Source organism: Micropterus dolomieu, linkage group LG23 (assembly GCF_021292245.1).
Source record: "Micropterus dolomieu isolate WLL.071019.BEF.003 ecotype Adirondacks linkage group LG23, ASM2129224v1, whole genome shotgun sequence".
Classification (NCBI taxonomy): Eukaryota; Metazoa; Chordata; class Actinopteri; order Centrarchiformes; family Centrarchidae; genus Micropterus; species Micropterus dolomieu.
The window spans coordinates 21450153-21468015 of NC_060172.1; the positions used below are offsets into that span (position 1 = coordinate 21450153).

Consider the following 17863-nt stretch of genomic DNA (forward strand, 5'->3'; position numbering starts at 1 on the left):
TGACAGTAGGATTCCACATCTCCCTCCCACAACTTGCTTATCTTTGCTGCATCTCTTGCTGTAGCAGATAGTTCAGTTTAATATTTAACTTTTTTAATTTATAATAAATTTATTTATTTTTGCTTTGAACTTTGACAATCATTTTCAGCTTCCAGCGTCTCCACTTGTTTTATTTATGTGTATATATGTGTTTATGTAGATGTACAGTGTAGTGTATACCCTATGTACCTACATGAAGATGTATCTTAATATGTTTTTTTTACCAAGCAAATCATGTAAAAATAAAACAAGATCTGCCAGTGCTATAATAATAATAATCATATTTTCCCTAAAACAGTTCACTATAAGAATTTTTTTTCATGGAAAAGGGGGATTAACTCATCCCGCTGGTTTTTTAAGTATTTTAACTCTCAGTACGTCTAAAAACTAGTAGAGAATGATATTTTTTGCAGCGAGTCTCACACTACGACCCCCCACCCCCCCACCCCCCCACGCTTAGCCTCGGGTCTTCGTGATTGGTTCACCTTTCATGCCCGTCAAAAGCTGTGTGGGCGGGACTCAAACAATCCACTCGTGTTCCCTGCGCTGTGGATTGTGCGCCACAGCAGACCAAGAACGGGACAGACAGTAATACAGCAGCGACAGCATCTACTCTGTTACCGGAGGACGACTGCTCTCAGTTCCTGAGCTTTACTGCTGTTGTGCTGAGTCCCGTAAACTGAGCCAATACCACACCGTTGGTGCATCCCTGACAATATTCAGAATAACTGTTTGTTTTTTAGGAGGAGAGAACCTTCCCGTTTTCAAAAGCAACACAGTCTCTGGGTTAACCCCCGTTTCCCAGAGACGCACAAAAGACGCACTCCAGAGGAGTCCACCAGGATAGCTGACAAAGCGGTCCGGTCCCGTTCGAGGTTCAGTGGGGAGAGACGGTGAGGAGAAGTTAGCGCGGATCGAAGGCAAGAGCAAGAAAGAGAGAAGACAGAATGAATCTCAAGAGTCATTTGATTTTCACCCTCTACACTATTTATGGGATTCTTCTGAAAGGTGAGCCTGGCGTGAGTGGTGCACGTACATGTGCTTGTGTTCGTGTAGCCTACGTGCGGTTATTTGTGTGTACGCGCGCCATGTATGTTACAGGCCAACAGCAGGGCAGGGTGAAGTGGCAGAACGCACGGTCACACGCGGGTCCTGGTAGAAAGATGGGGCTCTCTCTATCTCCCTCTCGCAGGGCTTCTCATGTACATGTGTGCCTGTGCCTGCGCGTGTCCTGTGTGAATGTGCGCGCGCATGGAAACGTGCGTGATGTGAGACAGCCAGAGGAGGGAGAGAGAGAGAGAGAGTGAGAGAGAGAGAGAGCGCTTGTCCTGTAACATTAATGTTAAGGAATGAGGAGAGTCCTATTTCCATAATTGTAGCCTACGCTCAGGACCCGACCTGACCTCGACCGTGAAGCCACACACAACACTGGTACATCTCCTGCGTCCTCGATCCCGTGTCCTGTGTGTGAGTGTCAATGAAAAGGAAAAAAAGGAGCGCGCTAGGAAGACACACCTCACCGTGAAGTAACCAACCCCGCGGTTGTTTTTGACTTGGAGCACTTGGATGATTCACGGAGATACACTGGCGGCATTTTACGCACCGAACTGTTTGATGCTGCTGATTACGGCAGATTTAGATGATCACAGATACACAGAGCATTTTGATTGCAGAATATATATATTTTTTGTTTTCATGTATGATTTGGACTTCTGTTTCTTCTGTAGACTACAGGTGTGGTGTCTGTGAATAGTGCGCAGGGTGTGTGTTGTGCATGAGATTTTATAGAACGCTGAGCTGATAACCTCACAAGAGTTGTAGAAGGAGATTGACAGGCCTGATTGTAAAGACGGGGTTCTACATTAAATTCTCAGAAGTTTATTTTCCAAGGTGATATCTAATAATGTTAAGATCGCTCTTCCTCTTAGATGAAGTCTCGTATTGCCGATATTTACGACACTGTACCAGTAATTTCAGTGCTTAGCTTCGAGTTGGAAATCAATTTGGCGACGGCTGAACTGACAAAATGTGAAAATCATTCTGATCTCGAGACTAACAGAAACAGCTAGCAATGGTGTTTAGCAGACAGAGCAGCCGACTGTAAACAGACTGTAAACACTGAGAGAAAGGTGACATTGGGGGTCAAGGTCACAGTGAATTGCCCTCCAATTGTAAGACAGCTTAGTGTGTGTTATAGGTAGCCTATGCATTAAAGTATAACTAGAATAGGTAAATAACAATGAAATAACATAATATGAAATGAAATTGAAACAAAGCTTTTGCTAGAACAGCAGCACAATATACAGCTTTTTAGATTTCTTTTATGCTCACATGTCTAAGTGTCTTAAATAGATAAATGTGTAATTAACAACAGAGTAAAGTATTTGGGCCAGTGCAGTGGATGGAAAATGCTAATGAATTCTGGGCTTACAATTGTTTTATGGTCATGATCAGTTCATCTAAGTATGAATTGCTACACCTCTAGTTAGAATTTGACCATCATTATTAAAACATTGTGTTCATATCAGGCTCCTATTTTGAGGATCCATACCACACTTAGTAGAGAAGCTACTTCAGCACTGCTCATGGCTGTGTGGAATCAGTTATCTTTCTGGATACCTCCAAGTATAACAAATCTGATACAAAGTCGCATGAGCACAACCCAGTGGTATTTCATGTGGTAATTTCTCTGCAGATGTAGATAACTACGTTTAAGTATCGGATGGCATTCAAGTCATGAGGCATCCAAGGAAATATAACAAAAATTCCCATTCATTTGAGAAGTTAAAGAAGGAACACATTTTGAGTTTCAGGTCTGGTACATTCACACTGCGTGTAATAATGGCAGGAGGGGGATGGATTTTCTCCGCAACAACTGTCAGTCTAACAGCAGGGCCACATATGCCACACTGAGCTTCAGTTTTGTGATATGAAGTCCACTTTATCCCCCTCAAATCATATTGAGATGTATTTAAAGCACTGGATAACAAATCTATTAACATGAAAGTCTTGACTTTAACCTCTGTTTTCCACACGAGTAAATGAGAAATCCCAAATGAGAGACCATTTGTGCTCGATTCCCTTGATCATTTTGTGTTGTCTCTTTGAAGTGCATGTGTGTGTGTGTGTGTGCAGAGTGAGAGCAGTCCTTCCTTAATAACCAGGCTTATTACTGATTAAGGCCATTCTTGACTTAATGAATTGGTATGTAATGAGTAGGAATCTTACAGTTTCTGGTATATCTGACAGCTCGCACTGAAGCATGTATTGACATTCCAGAGTCTTTCTTTTCCCCTTTACTCTCCTGAGGGCGGTGCACTCATTATGAGTGTGTGTGATTGCATATATTCCTGCAAATGTGTGCCCTGTTTGTATAACTTATGTTTGAAGAGGCCTAAGCAAAGACATAAGCATGCCGGTAACAGCCGAGCGTACGTCGGGCCCATTTCATGTGTGGCTCTCCACACACACACGCACACACACACGCACACACACACGCACACACACACACACACACACACACACACACACACACACACACACACACACACACACACACATCAGTCTCCTTCTCTCTATTCCTCTCTTCCTAACCCTGAAGAGGATAATGCTAGACTGCTTGATCTGAACAGTCATCTCTCTGTGCAAGACCTATTATTGTATAGGTTCCACACAGCAGGCAGGTCAGCCGCCTCCTGAATGAAGTGTATCTAGCCAAAGCCATTTCCGTGCGCTCTGTAAATGACATCTGTTTCAGCCCCTCTGGCCCACCGCCAGCTGGCATCAGGAGATCCAGAGACACTGAATCTCTGTCACCGACTAGACCTGCGCGCTATATAGTGTGAACGTGAAGTGTTGTGATGGAGGTTGTTGTTTACCAACAGCCCGAGTTGTTAACATATTATCTAGTGTGTCTCATGTGCCCGTGCTGGAGCCAGAGAAAACAGCCTGTTATGCAAATGGGGCTCTTACGTAAGAGCTCGGGGCTGAGCGGCAGGCGAGGGGAGGTAGAGGCAGAGAGCGACGGAGAAAGACGGAGATGTTCTAGAAAAGAGAAATTGATGTAAGAGTAATGTGGGAGGCTGAGGTGTGGAGGAGGAGGAATTTTCAGTCTCCTCAGCTAAAGTGTGTGATATGTGCACTGGTTGTTGTTTGCTGTTGAGATGTCTTTATCTCCACTGCTCTGTCTGTTTCCCGTTGCTCTGCCCGCCTGGTAGTCTGTCTGTTTTGAACTCTGATCTTGCTAGCCTAAATACAACCCCCCCCCCCCCCCCCCCCCCCCCCCCCCCCCCCGGTGAGGGATGTGTTTATCCCCGCAGTGAGTCTAAGCTGCTGAAGGCTGACCCTCCATCCCTCTGTACTTCCGTCCATTCCTCCCTTGCTTCATCCTCCCATCCTGGTGTGGAGCTTTGTACCACAGCAGCGTGGGAAAGCTTCTGATAACAAGCGGCCTTGTGTGTGTATGTTTGCTGAGCCACTGATTACACCGGAGAAACAAGATGTTCTCTTTTTCTTGCTCACTTGCACTCTCCCTCCCGCTTCTTTGTGTTTGCAAGCGTGTTAATTTTCATGGCCATGCTTTGACCGGTAAAACATTTGAGGTGCTCTGTACCTTATACAGATGCCATGAAGCTTCAATGCTCAGAATCCTCAGTAGAGCAGCACTGGCTCAATGTGCATCACACAGACACACACACACACACACACGGAGCTCCACTGTGGATTCATTGCCGCTCTGCCAAGGGATTTCCCATGATCAAAGCCAGTCTTTTGTTGGTCCAGGTGTTAAAAAAGTTAAAACAGAAAGGAGTAGGAGGAGGCTGGAAGGGGACGTGATAGGATTTGGAGCTTACAAGCTCTTCATGGCAGAGCAGAAATGTGCCTCTCCAGAATTGCTCGAGAAACACTTAGCGTGAACCTGCCACCTGGCCCGGCTCTTACTCATATCTGTAAACTTTGGGGCAGTTGGGGCAGATTTTGTTTGCGAATGTACAACTATGACAAGTTAATTACAGATGCTCTCACAGTGTGTTTAGACATAGGGATGAAATGAGGCAGGAGGCCAGTCACTGTTAAGCTTAATACACATGTAGTCGCAGATGGCAGAGATTCACAGGTGGTAAAAAAAAAGAGAAACCCAGCAAGACACCATGGAGGAGTTAAAACGTTTTAAGCTTTATGCAAATATCCTCAGATGAGCACAGCGCCAACCAATAGCTCAGCTCCCAAACCAGTCTGTGGAAATCTCCTAGGCTTTTATGAGCCTGCAAAATAGAATGCGCCCACACCGAAAGGACGCAGCACAGACAGCAATGACAGCCAGATCAGGCATCATTATTTTACTATACCAAGCCAGTGATGTTTCATAAGATTGATAAGATTTTACCAAGCAAAATTTCCTTAAAAAAATAAAACCAGCAGTAAAATAAATAATGTGTCAAGCATCAATACTCTAATATTATAGGCCTACTCTTTCTTTATCACAAAAACAACCTCAGAAATCTGCCAAATTTGAGCCCTGTGTTTAAATGACTATATGTGCTCATTGCTAAATATCCCCCAAAACTACAGATTCAGCGAGAGGCAAGATTAAGCCTGCCTGGATGTCTGAACACACTGATGTGAAGACTGTGTCTTCTGGGCTTTTGGCCTTCCTGTATGTCAACTGCTGAGGTTTAGGCTGCAACTAACGATTGTTTTCATTGTCAATTAATCTGTGGATTATATATTATTTCTTGATTAATCTAGTAGTTATTTGGTCTATAAAATGTCAGAAAATTGTGTAAAAATGTCAGAAAATTGTGTAAAAATGTCAATCAGTGTTTCCCAAAGTCCAGGGTGACGTCCTCAAATTTCTTGATTTTCATACAGGCGTAAAACCAGAAACCAGAAAATATTCACCTTTAAAAAGCTGGAATCTGAGAATTTGGATTTTGTTTCTTAAAACATTACTGAAACCGATTAACTGATTAGCAAAATACTCAGTTAATTTAATAGTTGACAACTAATCGATGAATACATAACTTCCAGGTTTCACGCTCACTCCATTTTGTGGGCCCACACACATCCCCTGAGCTGTAAAGCAGCCATTCAGTTTACTGAATTCTGCAGTATAGAGCTTTATTGGCCCTGGCAAGAATCTCCTGAAAATAGAATGAATACTCTAGAGTAATTGGCTGTGTGATGGCAATGACGCACCACACGGGTAGTTGTGTTAATCACTGCACATTTCAAGCTTACAAAGCAAAAACATCTATAATTATGTTGTCAGGCTTGAATTCAAGAACATGTCACATTTATAAGATATCAGTTTAATTCTAATAAATAATAAATGATATATTAGCAAAAGTGATAGGTATTATTTAATAGAATCATCTGCTGGTGATGCTGTGAGCTAATGGCCTCCTGGTTACAAATACAAAACATATCATCCACATTTCAAATACGCAAATATACATTTTTGTAGTAAATCAATGCAGAATAGATGTAGATTCTGGCATCAAGGCTGTGTTTCGTATTTCTTAGGCTTCTTAGGCAGAGTGTAATTTAAAGCCAGCCCACGAGCGTGAGAAGGGAGAGATTGAATGCAGCCTCCCATGGTGAACGGTGAGAATACAAGCCCACAGGTGGATTTGGCTACAACAGCAGCAACAGCAGCAACAGCAGCAACAGCAGCGACAGCAGCGACAGCAGCGACAGCAGACAGCGAGTTTGTACCCTAAATAGACCTCCCAGTAGGTGAAAGAAGGATGCAAGCTCAGCTAATATATCAGCTGATGGGGCTTTTCTTCAAAGTTAACATATAGCTATTTATATACACACACGAGAATGTGAACTAATGTGTATTTTTCGTTAAAGAATATCATATCAAATGCGTAATTGCGGGGAAAAAAAGAAAACTCTGTTATAGTTAATAAAAATTATGCTGGAGGATGCAGAAGGTGTTCATTTTTATAAGTGGTCAGCCTGCTCTTCAATATGAAGTGTAGCACTGGTTTTGATATGATAACATTCTCAAAGAGAAACCTAGGACTTCTTGGAGTTGCCATTTTGGTCAACTTATCTGATTCGTCTTGATTGACAAGCAAACTTCTCGGATGTTTGCCTTCTTTTATTTGAGTCAGACACCAGCGATTAGATATAATCTACCCACATAAATGACACACAAACACATACATTGGGAAAGTCACAGACTGTGTTATTGGGTGTGAGTGCATCGGCCTGTGTGCGTGTGCGTACATGCATATGTGATGTCTGTATTAGCATTGAATTTCTAAGGATTAGTGAGTTGCTAATCTGAAGCTCCAGTCTTTGACAAGCCATGTGTCACTAATCTCAAACACTCTGGAATAAAGAGACACAAACACAATCACCTTTTGGATTAAAACTCTCCATGCAGAGGGTGTTGTAATCTTTCATTTAAACCCGGAAATGGTAAAAGAAGGTTTGAACTGAAGAAAAAGAGAAATGCCATTAAAAAACCAAGATAATGACATTAGTTTTTGCCTCTCTTTCTCTCTCTCACACACACACACATACGCAGACTTGCAAATAGGAAAACAAATAAAGAGGGTTGATTTAACATGCATCACTTTAAACTAACATGCTCTACAGGTTCATGTATCTTCCCCTCTCTTAACAACTCTTAGCAAAGATAATGTTCTTTTTTATGTTATGTGCCCTTTCATCTGACAGCTCCTTTTCATACAACTCCCCGAGGGCCAGAGTCAGGAGACTTGGTAGTACATGTTACAGTAATCATTTTCTTCAACAGAGATAAAGATATGGCCTGCCTACTCCCTCTGCTCTCCTGCCCCAACTCTGATATTGTTTGGGGACTCTGCGTATGTTCTTGACAGAAATGAATTCGGCCAAAGTAAAGCACGCCCATTGTGTACAGAAACATTCTTAGACACAGTGTATAGGTACACCAAAAACATACACTGTCCCGCAAATACACATGCACACTTATGCACACAAAAACCCTGGGGTGAAAGACACAGCAATGAGACTCTACATTCTCACACATATTCAGTCAAATTAGGGTTGACAGGAAGAGTACATTCACAGGGAATATGTTGGTAAAGGTTGAAGGCTGAGCAAAAACGTAATGGGGAAGGGAGAGAAAGATACATCTGCTATCTCTAGGCCCTAAGATTTGGGGTTGAGATAAGGACATACCAAGAAATCTCATCTCTTTTCAAATAACATTATTGTCTATAAAGCCAAAGGTCCATTCAAGGGAAAGTCCAGTCAGTTCAGAAACAGGAAATGAATATCCATATCCATAGTGATCCCCAAGTCATTATTAATATTTTTCCAAATCACTGCTGCTCTTCCATAAAGTAATCCCTAAAAGGAGTTGCATCACTCTCTAATGACAGTGCTCATTTGCTACTGATGGCTATTACCTATTTCTAATGGATACTCATACTTGTTCATTTCTCATTGCTATAAATTAGTTTTAAATCAGCTTCCAAATGCAGCTGTGTCAGCTATATTTGCCCAAGTCACTCCCTGTGTATGCTTTCTTTTAATGTTATGGTTCCTTAATATTGTGCAAAACACTGATTTAGCGCTTAATTGCTTAACTTGTACTTATACATTAACAATATGGAGTTATGTCATGATGCTAATTGAAAAGCAGGATTTACTGCATCCACAAATACACATCTATGCACTTGTTTTAGCATTGTGGTCTCAAAGGAAGCCTAGAAGTAGCTAAAGCTAATTGAAATATAATTCCCCAAAGACACATGTTCATGTTAATTGACTTTCTGTGTGTGCCTGTGTTTGTGTGTATGTGCGCTTGAGTGTGTATGTGCGTATGTTTTTGTATTCATATTATCGCCAGAAGTCACTTTCTAGTCCCTTTTCTAATCATCAGCTTGAGGGTCCTTCTACATCTTAATTTGGTGTTTGAAACCTATTAGACACTCTTTTGCATGACCACCATTTCTTTACCCATGTAATATAGTAAAATTATGTAGTTTGAATCCAGTTTTGTTGTCTTAAACTCAAACTGAACGGGTCCTTCCATTGCAGCTGTTGCACGCTGTAAATCAAAGCAGTTTTTACCACTGTGTTGTTGTAATATGCAGTACAGTAGGGCTTTAGATGGGAGCAAATGGAGGATCTTATAGAACTCTGTGTATGTGTGTGCACAGGTCTCTCTGTGTGTTTCCATGTGGAACTAGAGAGGACACACATTGTGCTTAAAGCCTGTAACAAACTGATTATTTTCGAGAATTACAAGTGTGAAATTTCATCCAGTTGAAAAGGTTTCACACACCCGTTAAGACCTGCGCACGCACACACACACACACACACACACATATGCACGCTAACTAGCTAATGGCAGTGCCTAGAGTTAGCAGCAGTGCCATGTATAATAATACATCCATGACCTTAGATGTATAGTGTGATGGAAATTTGATATTTTATAAGATCCTCATACATGGCACCGATAAAACGTTCGCTGGTATGGCACTTGTGTGTTACAAGAGAAAAAGTTGGTGTTGCAACAGTCTCCTGATCATCATCCCGGTTTAACAGCATGGCACAGCTCCCGAATGGAGTTTGAGGTTGTTGCTTTTTTACTAACTGACCAATGAAAACTTGGACTATGACTCTTTTCATCAACGGTTTAGTCAACTAATAGGGGGTAGCCCTGTCTTTCATTCAGTTGTTGCTTAGAGTTGTCTATATCTTATCTACCATTATGGATCCTGTTTCTAAAGAGTATTCCAAAATCCTGTATTGGTTCTAAGTTTGGAGTCTGGCCGCTCTGTGTAGAGATCGCTCCAGGCCTGTTGTAAGGGAGGGAAGATGGAGTCAAGTGAGACAATTTATAACAGTTAAAAACCAAATGAACTGAGACCCTTGGCTTGGGTGAGCGAGCGGCAGCATACATAATGCGCCTTAGGGATTTCTTCTCCACACACATTGTGCTGTGCACAGTGTTTGTGTGTGTGTGTGTGTGTGTGTGTCTTAATGCTAGCAAACACATAGCACACAGAAACACACAGCCACCTCCACCATCTGTCTCTGTTTGCCACATTGCAAATCCATTATATGCTACACAACATTATTCCCCCCGTCCTAAGTGGCACACACCCTTGAGCTTACTTCCACTATCCTACTCAGTGGAACGGTGACAATTTGCTACCGCACACACATCTTTGTTAAAGACGCTGTGGCATGTTTCCAGCTGGATTTTAATATATTTTCATGCTCCATTTGCATTTTTTGTAAGTTGGTGTTTAGCATTGATGCTTTTGAGATTTTACAAGCCTGTTTGCTTGTTCCTACTGCTTCATGTGGGAATTTGTGTGATGAGGTATTTTCAACTGGTCTGTGTTGAACTGACACTGGACTTCTCCTGTCTCCTCCAGAATGATTGGTTTTTTGCATTCTGGCAGACAGATTTAACACATGCACATGCACACAAACCGCATGAGTCTGGCTAAGGTTTGGCTCAGTAGTTTTATAGCGAACTCATCTCCAGTTCTAATCAAAAAGCTTCCCCAGTCCTGAGCCTCCTGCTGAGGAAACAAAGAAGTTATTATGTTTTTAAATGGTCTCCAATTACGGGTAATTTCACCGCCTATCTTAAAGCTATTTGCTTTTCTCTCACTTTGCTCCGGTTGGGTAGAGCAAGCATTGTGCTTTGCAAAAACAACGAGTACACAAGTTAGACATACAGCAGATGTATTCTTTTGGAAAACAGAACGGTCTGCCTCTCTTTGCACTACATCTCTGTCTCTCCTCATCTCTTATCATTAGACATGGGAAACACAGTTAACTCAATTCCTCCTTTATCTTCCTCATTAGTGTTTGTCTCACAGTGCACTCAATTACTCAGTCCATCACTCTCCTACACCCACAAGTCAAAAGCTTCCACTGGCTGAAGTGAGTCAAAATTCTCGTGTAGTTAGAACTGATAAGACTCATTAGTAAGTGTGCTTAACATAAACAATTTCAGTCCACGATGTGGGGTTTACTGTGTGCTCCGAAATATTTTTTTAAAGAGTACAGCCTTGTCAGTTGGAAACCTACATTTTTTATGCTTACATAACTTTTACACCACTAGACAGAGCTAGACAGAGCCTTACTGCTATGGCATTTTATCATTTTAAATGTTAATCTGTGACCCACCTGAGAAGTGAATTTGGCACAGCTGGATTAGTTTTGATGGATTGGATTTCAATTGTAACCATGGCTGTATGTTCTGGCTTTTGGCAGCAGTCATTTATTTGTGGATTGTATGACATTTCAATAATAACTGCTTTTTTCAGTAAAGAATTTGTCAACATAATTGTTTCAGAAAATTGTTATTGCGCCTGGTAGCAATCTTGTAACAGCTCACATTATCTGGCCATTTTGCATCCAAATAAGAGGAGTAAAAGACTGTTTTTGCAGAAACCGACCTGTGTTAAATGTAGAATAGAAAGGTAAAACAATTAAAATAATGAGTCATAAGTAAAAGACTTGGATATTTCTGAAACAAGCTTTTTGTAAACCCATTTATGCAGCTGAATGAAGTAGCCTAACTAGATTTTTGAGATTTGCTCACGAGACACTGAAGGTGTTTTGTGACATTCTGTTTTTGAACCTGTGCAACTGTATATTTATCTTCCACAGTGCTTCCTTATCTCCCATTGCAAATTCATGCTATGGCTACTATCACAGACTAGTTTGCCAACATGCTAATTCTGCTGTATGTGTATCCAGTTCAAATGGACCAGCTAATGCTAATCTTTTCTAATCCTTTGAGAAGCACCCTCAGAGCAACATTATCATGCTACTCTGTAGTTGAGATGGATAGTGGAGGAGCGGGGATGACAAAATGGTGAATGGAAATATCAGCATGGCAAATATTAAATCATAACAGCTGACACACCCAAATCCTCCCACCAGTGGTCACCTTCCAATGCCCCCTTCTCCCCACGCACGCACACACACACACACACACACACACACACACACACACACACACACAGACACAGACACAGACACAGACACCCATATGCACACACAGAGCTGCAGAGAAGAGCTATTACGGAAGAGATAGGCCCAAAATCTTCCGGCACGGCAGTAATAATGAGATAGTGTTAACCACAGTTGCACTGAGCTGGTAAATGGTAGCCTACTCTCCAGGACTAAGCGCTGATCCTAAGCCCTTGTCGTAATGCACTGGTCACCCTAATCCTGACCTTATTAAAAATGAGCCTCTACCCAAAAATGAGCCATATCTTTAAACTCAATACAGATAGTCCTAGTCCAACCTGTTTGAGAGGTGACAGCCTTCACATGACATAGTCCTGGAGCCACCTTTTACCCCCCTTTAGGGCTGAGGTCACTTTAGAGTTTGAGTTTCTGATGGATCTGATGATTATTAATTAAAAACAGAACTACTTACTTCCAGAAATAGTAAGAGTGGCTATATCTGAGATTTCTTGTTGTCATTTCCATATTCATGTTGCAATGTCATACCCTGCAACACAGAGAGTAGTGCTCCATATCACATTGCACATGGCAGCAAGAAATAATTTGACCTTAATATGAAATAATGAGAGCAGTAGATACACCGTTTAAACAACATGCTCAGGTCAACATGGCAAATATATAGACTTTTTTTTTTTGTTTAATGAAAAGCTGTAGTTTTCCTGACATCAAGGCCCACACTACCCTTGATGCTCTCTTATGTCCCACATAATACAGCAGGCATATTTATCTCAACAATGTGTCCGCAGCAATGCTGTTGTATGTCCATGAGCTTGTAGTGCACTTTGGAAAAGCAATGTTTTTCCTTGGTTTGTGTGAGGCTTAGGTGCACATATTTTCCAATAAAATAACATGTAATTTCACATAATTATGGAACATTAGTATTACCATGTCTGTGTACAAAAAGTTGGTCAGGGAGAAGCTTTGCTGTTATTTTATACGACATGACAATAAAGACACTCAAGACCTCCATTTGTCTTGAACTTGAACTACTGCCAAGGTTTTCCTCTGCTCCGCTACCTTTCACCGTCACTTACTGCCCCTCGCTCGCTCACATTCGATTAAACACACACTTACCAAACACACACATTGCTATTGTATTGCTATACATATAATTAGAATGAGGAGAGGGAGCTAGCCAACCATTCAGTGTTATCGTGCTTGTACGTTGCCGATTGAAAATCATTAGTAGGCCATAGATATTAAGGCGGTGTGCTGCAAGAAATAACAGATACTACTGTTGAATGACTTGTGAAGCAACTAAATACACATTTATTTGCTAATTGGTATCAAAGTATGCCTTTTAAAGTATGACGCTATACCAAACAGAAATATTACTTGAACAGCTTGCGGTGCTTTGATCCCTTTCCAGTTTGATTAGAAAAATTAATAGCATAATCCCTCAAGTCTCAGCAGTTATTTTGATATCCAGTGGGTACTTGTCATTCAAAGGATACCACATTTGATAGAAGAGATAACAGGAAAGAGAAAGGTAGGAGTAAAAAAGCACAAGCAGACAAAGACAGCCAACAACGCACCAAGGAAAGGCGATGGGTTGTTTTGAGATGTTATATATGTTGTGCCTGTGGCTTGGCTGGGATCCTGAGTGACATGTTACTAGCCACTCCTGTGCCAGTGCTCTCTTAAAGCCTCGCTGTGATAAGATGAGATGAGACAGGGACGAGGGAAGCAAGCACAGCAAAGCAGTGTGTGTCATAAATGGGTTGAGGGTGAGGAGGATGAGAGAATTAGTGGGGTGTGGGGGTTACAGGACGGATGGGGGAGAACAGAGGAATTCCTATGTCACATCGCCTCCTCCACAATATACAGACAGGAATTTGGAGCAGAGACAGATTAACCCGGAGAATTTGAAAAAAAAGAAATTATAATAAAGATAGTTCTGCAGAAAAAAAGAACAGAGCCAAAAAAAGAACAGCAGCCATGCGTGAGATATTCAGGAAATGAGCCTTGACACAGCTTCAGTCTTGTGCTCAAACACATAAACTCACACACATTAAAGTATACCAAAGCACACGTTTGAACCATTTATTATGAATGTGGACACAATCACGGAGTTAAACAGTGAACAATGAAGAGGTGATGTTTGATAAGATACATTTCATTTTGCCCTTTGAGAATCATCTCAATGAATGCGATAAAAATGGTTGGTTCATTTTCTCTTTCCTTTCTCTTTATAGCTCTCTTTCCACTCCTCCACGCTCTCTCTCCTTCCTATAGGGATGTTCCATTTCTCTCTTACCCTCGACACCTCACTCTCCAGCATCACCCAGGGCTTTCATCTTGGCAGGGTGCTTCCTTTATGAGAATACTCCAATTGGCAGACAAGCGCCCTTGTCAGACACCATTCATTGCACTTGCATAGATATGAAAAGTGTTTTAACAAGCACCACTGACTTTTGCGGTGCAGCAGAAACTGCATACCAATGGCAATGCAGATCCTGTGACCAAATTAAAGAGGCAGGGAAGTTTGGAGACAGTTATGTTGATGTCCTTGTCAGACATTAAAGTTTCACTGCAGCAGCCCGAAGGTAGTGAGTAAGTAAAGTTTGCTTTGCTGTGCTGATATCCGTGGAGAATTTGGACTTAAAAATGCAGAGGGGAAGCTAACTGAACCGGATATTGTATCATATTTTCTGAAATAGATTTTCTTGCATTAAATTCGGTAAAATATATATTTCCACAAATCTTGGCTGTCTCAACAATAACTTCCATTTGGTATACAGATATTAAGTTACATACTGTATAATTAGGTGTGTATTATGATTCCTGCATGCTGTAGATTGTTGTCTGGAAGCTGTTCTATAGGGCAGAGTATAGGACTATGCACAGTTTATCCATCAGATGAATGGCTGTGAGATGCAACGTCTGGGAGTTGAGGACATGCCCATGTAAATCTGTGAGGGTTTAGGTCTTTTTGATAGATTCATAGCTACATCAGAGGTTATATGTGCTTCTGTGGTTGTTGGGGTCAGAATAAGGAAGTGCTGAAAAAGGTGATTGGCCTGGGAGAAAGAAAAAACAAGGAAGAAAAATACACTGAAAACAAATCAGAGAGATGGATGACTGTGTCAAAATAAAGCAAATGCACCTCTTCAGCAATATTTTAGTCTTGTACCAAATAAAAATTGTAAAACCTTGGATATATCAGAACCACTTTGTAAGTTGTGTATAGCTAGCAGACTGGGGGATGACTTGTTGAAATTCCCCACCCAGCTTACCCAGTCAAATTGATTACTCTACAATTTTCTACCTGGCCCTTTCTCTTTTATTGTTACAAATCCTGATTAGGTCCCTTTTTGTTCCTGATCCAAACTATTTTTACATTGACTAATAAATCTGCAACGTGCAACTGTGAGGCTCTAGACAGCACTTAAAAATTTTGTAATCTTTTCTTTAAATCTATTTATCTGGTTTTAACATGTAACAAATGACTATACATACTGAGCAACGGATATTTATTAAAATAATATATAAGTTGAGGAAATAATCTTCCACCATTCGTATTATGGTGCATACTGGTAATTCGAATCCCAGTAAGCGCTAGCCCCTCCCCCCTCTTTGGAGCAGTCGTGTTCACTACAAGTTTTCAAAATATCAAATGAGACAAATATGATACCAGATGGGTTTAAAGGTCTGCCATGTCATTATGTTGCTCCACTTTTATTTTGGCTGTCTGCCCTGGTCAAAATATATGAATAGATTTCGGGAAACTATCCTTAAAGTAGCTTCATCTTCAGAAGTCAGCTACAGCAGAGAAACTAAATGGCTTAAACGGAGGTGATGTCATCATAACTGAGTGTTCTACACCCGCCGTACAATGATCTAAGCCATAAGGATACTGTCTCTGAAAATATATAAAGCGCCTGCTTTATAGACCATGACATATAATTTCCTCTCTTCAGAAGGATACGTACAGTGCTCTGTTTCCATCAGAATGCACCCAGGCTGTACTGATGAAACTGTTACACCAGCAAGCTACATTCTTTTTGTTTCATTTTCTGTTTCATTCACTCTCTTTCTCTCTCTCTGTCTATCTCTGGATGAGACTTCAGCTTTATATCAGTGCTAGGGCAATTCAGCTGCATGAAGGTTATGTGCATCAAAATTACAGTTAATATACAGCGTATGTCAGAGGGCTTAGGTCATTTCTGACGTAAGCATGTCTGTGCCTTGTCCTGTATAATGTTTAGCGTATAGCGTATAAATTCTCCTCTAATGGAGCCATCAGTGGTGGTGGAAGAAATGTGGATGTGACTTTTGGATGCAACCTCTTCCTTTAGTTAATTGGAAGAGTTAATAAATATGATTTGGAATAGGATATCCTGAGGAGCTTGTTGAATGCGACCTGGAATATCCCAATCTGAGGGCTTCCTTATGATGAATGCAACAGGTAGGGGCGGGCAGGTAACAACAATGTAATACAGACATCTAATTACAACAGCAAGATGATTTGTTTAGACATGATGTTGAAGAAATCTTATTGGTTTTGAATAAATAATTGAAATGGCAGCTGTCAGTGAGCAAAATCCATGAATACAGTCTTTGTGACTGAACTTTCGCTAACCTTCATTTGTCCCATAATGAATCAATCCATGGTCAATGGAATCTATCCATGGTTAGATAAAAAAATATTTTCAAACTTAGGAACAGCATTGCACATTTGTTGTAATATAATACTGCTAAATGCAGAATAATAAAAAAAATGGCGAGATTAGGATGGGTTTTTGAATCTCATGGCTTGTTGACCACCAATCAAAATGTGTCTTTTCCACCTAGCAGAGGAAGAAGTATAGAAGCAAATTTAACTCAGGTAATATTACAAAAGCATACTATACTTAAAAGTATCATAAGGAAGATTACTCATTATGGAGAATAGTGTATATTATGTAATTGGATTATACTCATGCATAAACATGTACATCACTGTAATGGTGAAGCTGGTAAAGGTGGAGCTAATTTCAACTACTTTATATATTTTATCTGCTGTGTAATTTGTGAATTCCCCCCTCTGGGGTATCAATAATGATTCATCTTAAATCTATAACATTACATTATAAATTATTTGTTGATTTTGTGTTATTAATCAGAAGTTGCAAAGTAATGTTTCAACAATAATTAGTTAGTAATAATAATTAGTAAAAAAAGTAACAAAGGGAATGTATTGCTCTTAGGAGGGGGATGTCTAGAAGGAGTACATATTGGCAGAATGGCACTGGCATCCTGGTTCTGGCTAAAACTACATCTGTCCACTGCAGATGCATTATCCACAACCTTTAGGAGTAACTAGTATAAATTAGTGTATTCGTACAATAGCAGAAATACACAGCCAACATTTACATTTTTAATTTTTGTAAGTTTTCAAGAGATAAAAAAGGGTTTTGAAGAATTCTCAAGTAGCAAAATATTTATTGTTTTGGTATTGGTACCAAAACACGGGTATTCATTTTGGCTTGTCTGAAAAACTTTAGACTTTAGAAAACTTTACAATAATACCCAGCCCTGGGCACTGAACTGTAAAGGCCACTTACTGGCAAAAAGCACATTATACAGAGACAGACACTCTGCAGGAGACAAAATGATCCAACTCTTAACAGCCATGTTAATTTGAATTTTAACAAGGCTTGGTAACAGGTTGTGTGGAGTTTTCTTTCCTGCTGGTGTTAATTAAATCTGCACAATGTGTTAGCAAGAACAAAAGTTGGAGGTGGACAAAAAGAAGAGGTCTCACTATTTTCCACTTTCAATTGTATGAGGAGGAAAACGATGCCATTAATGTAACACATTGGCACTTAGCGTG

At 40.6% G+C, this 17863-nt stretch overlaps 1 protein-coding gene across 2 annotated transcripts in view; it reads left to right on the forward strand.

Annotated features, from left to right (window-relative positions):
* Window positions 1-634: 634 nt before the first annotated feature.
* Window positions 635-17863, forward strand: part of cadm2a (cell adhesion molecule 2a) — a 221271-nt gene continuing 204042 nt past the window's right edge. For both annotated transcript variants that reach the window (XM_046039851.1, XM_046039852.1), the window contains exon 1: window positions 635-1047. In XM_046039851.1, coding sequence (XP_045895807.1) covers window positions 987-1047 — 61 coding nt within the window. In that variant the 5' untranslated portion in view covers window positions 635-986. The remainder of the gene's footprint in view (window positions 1048-17863) is intronic.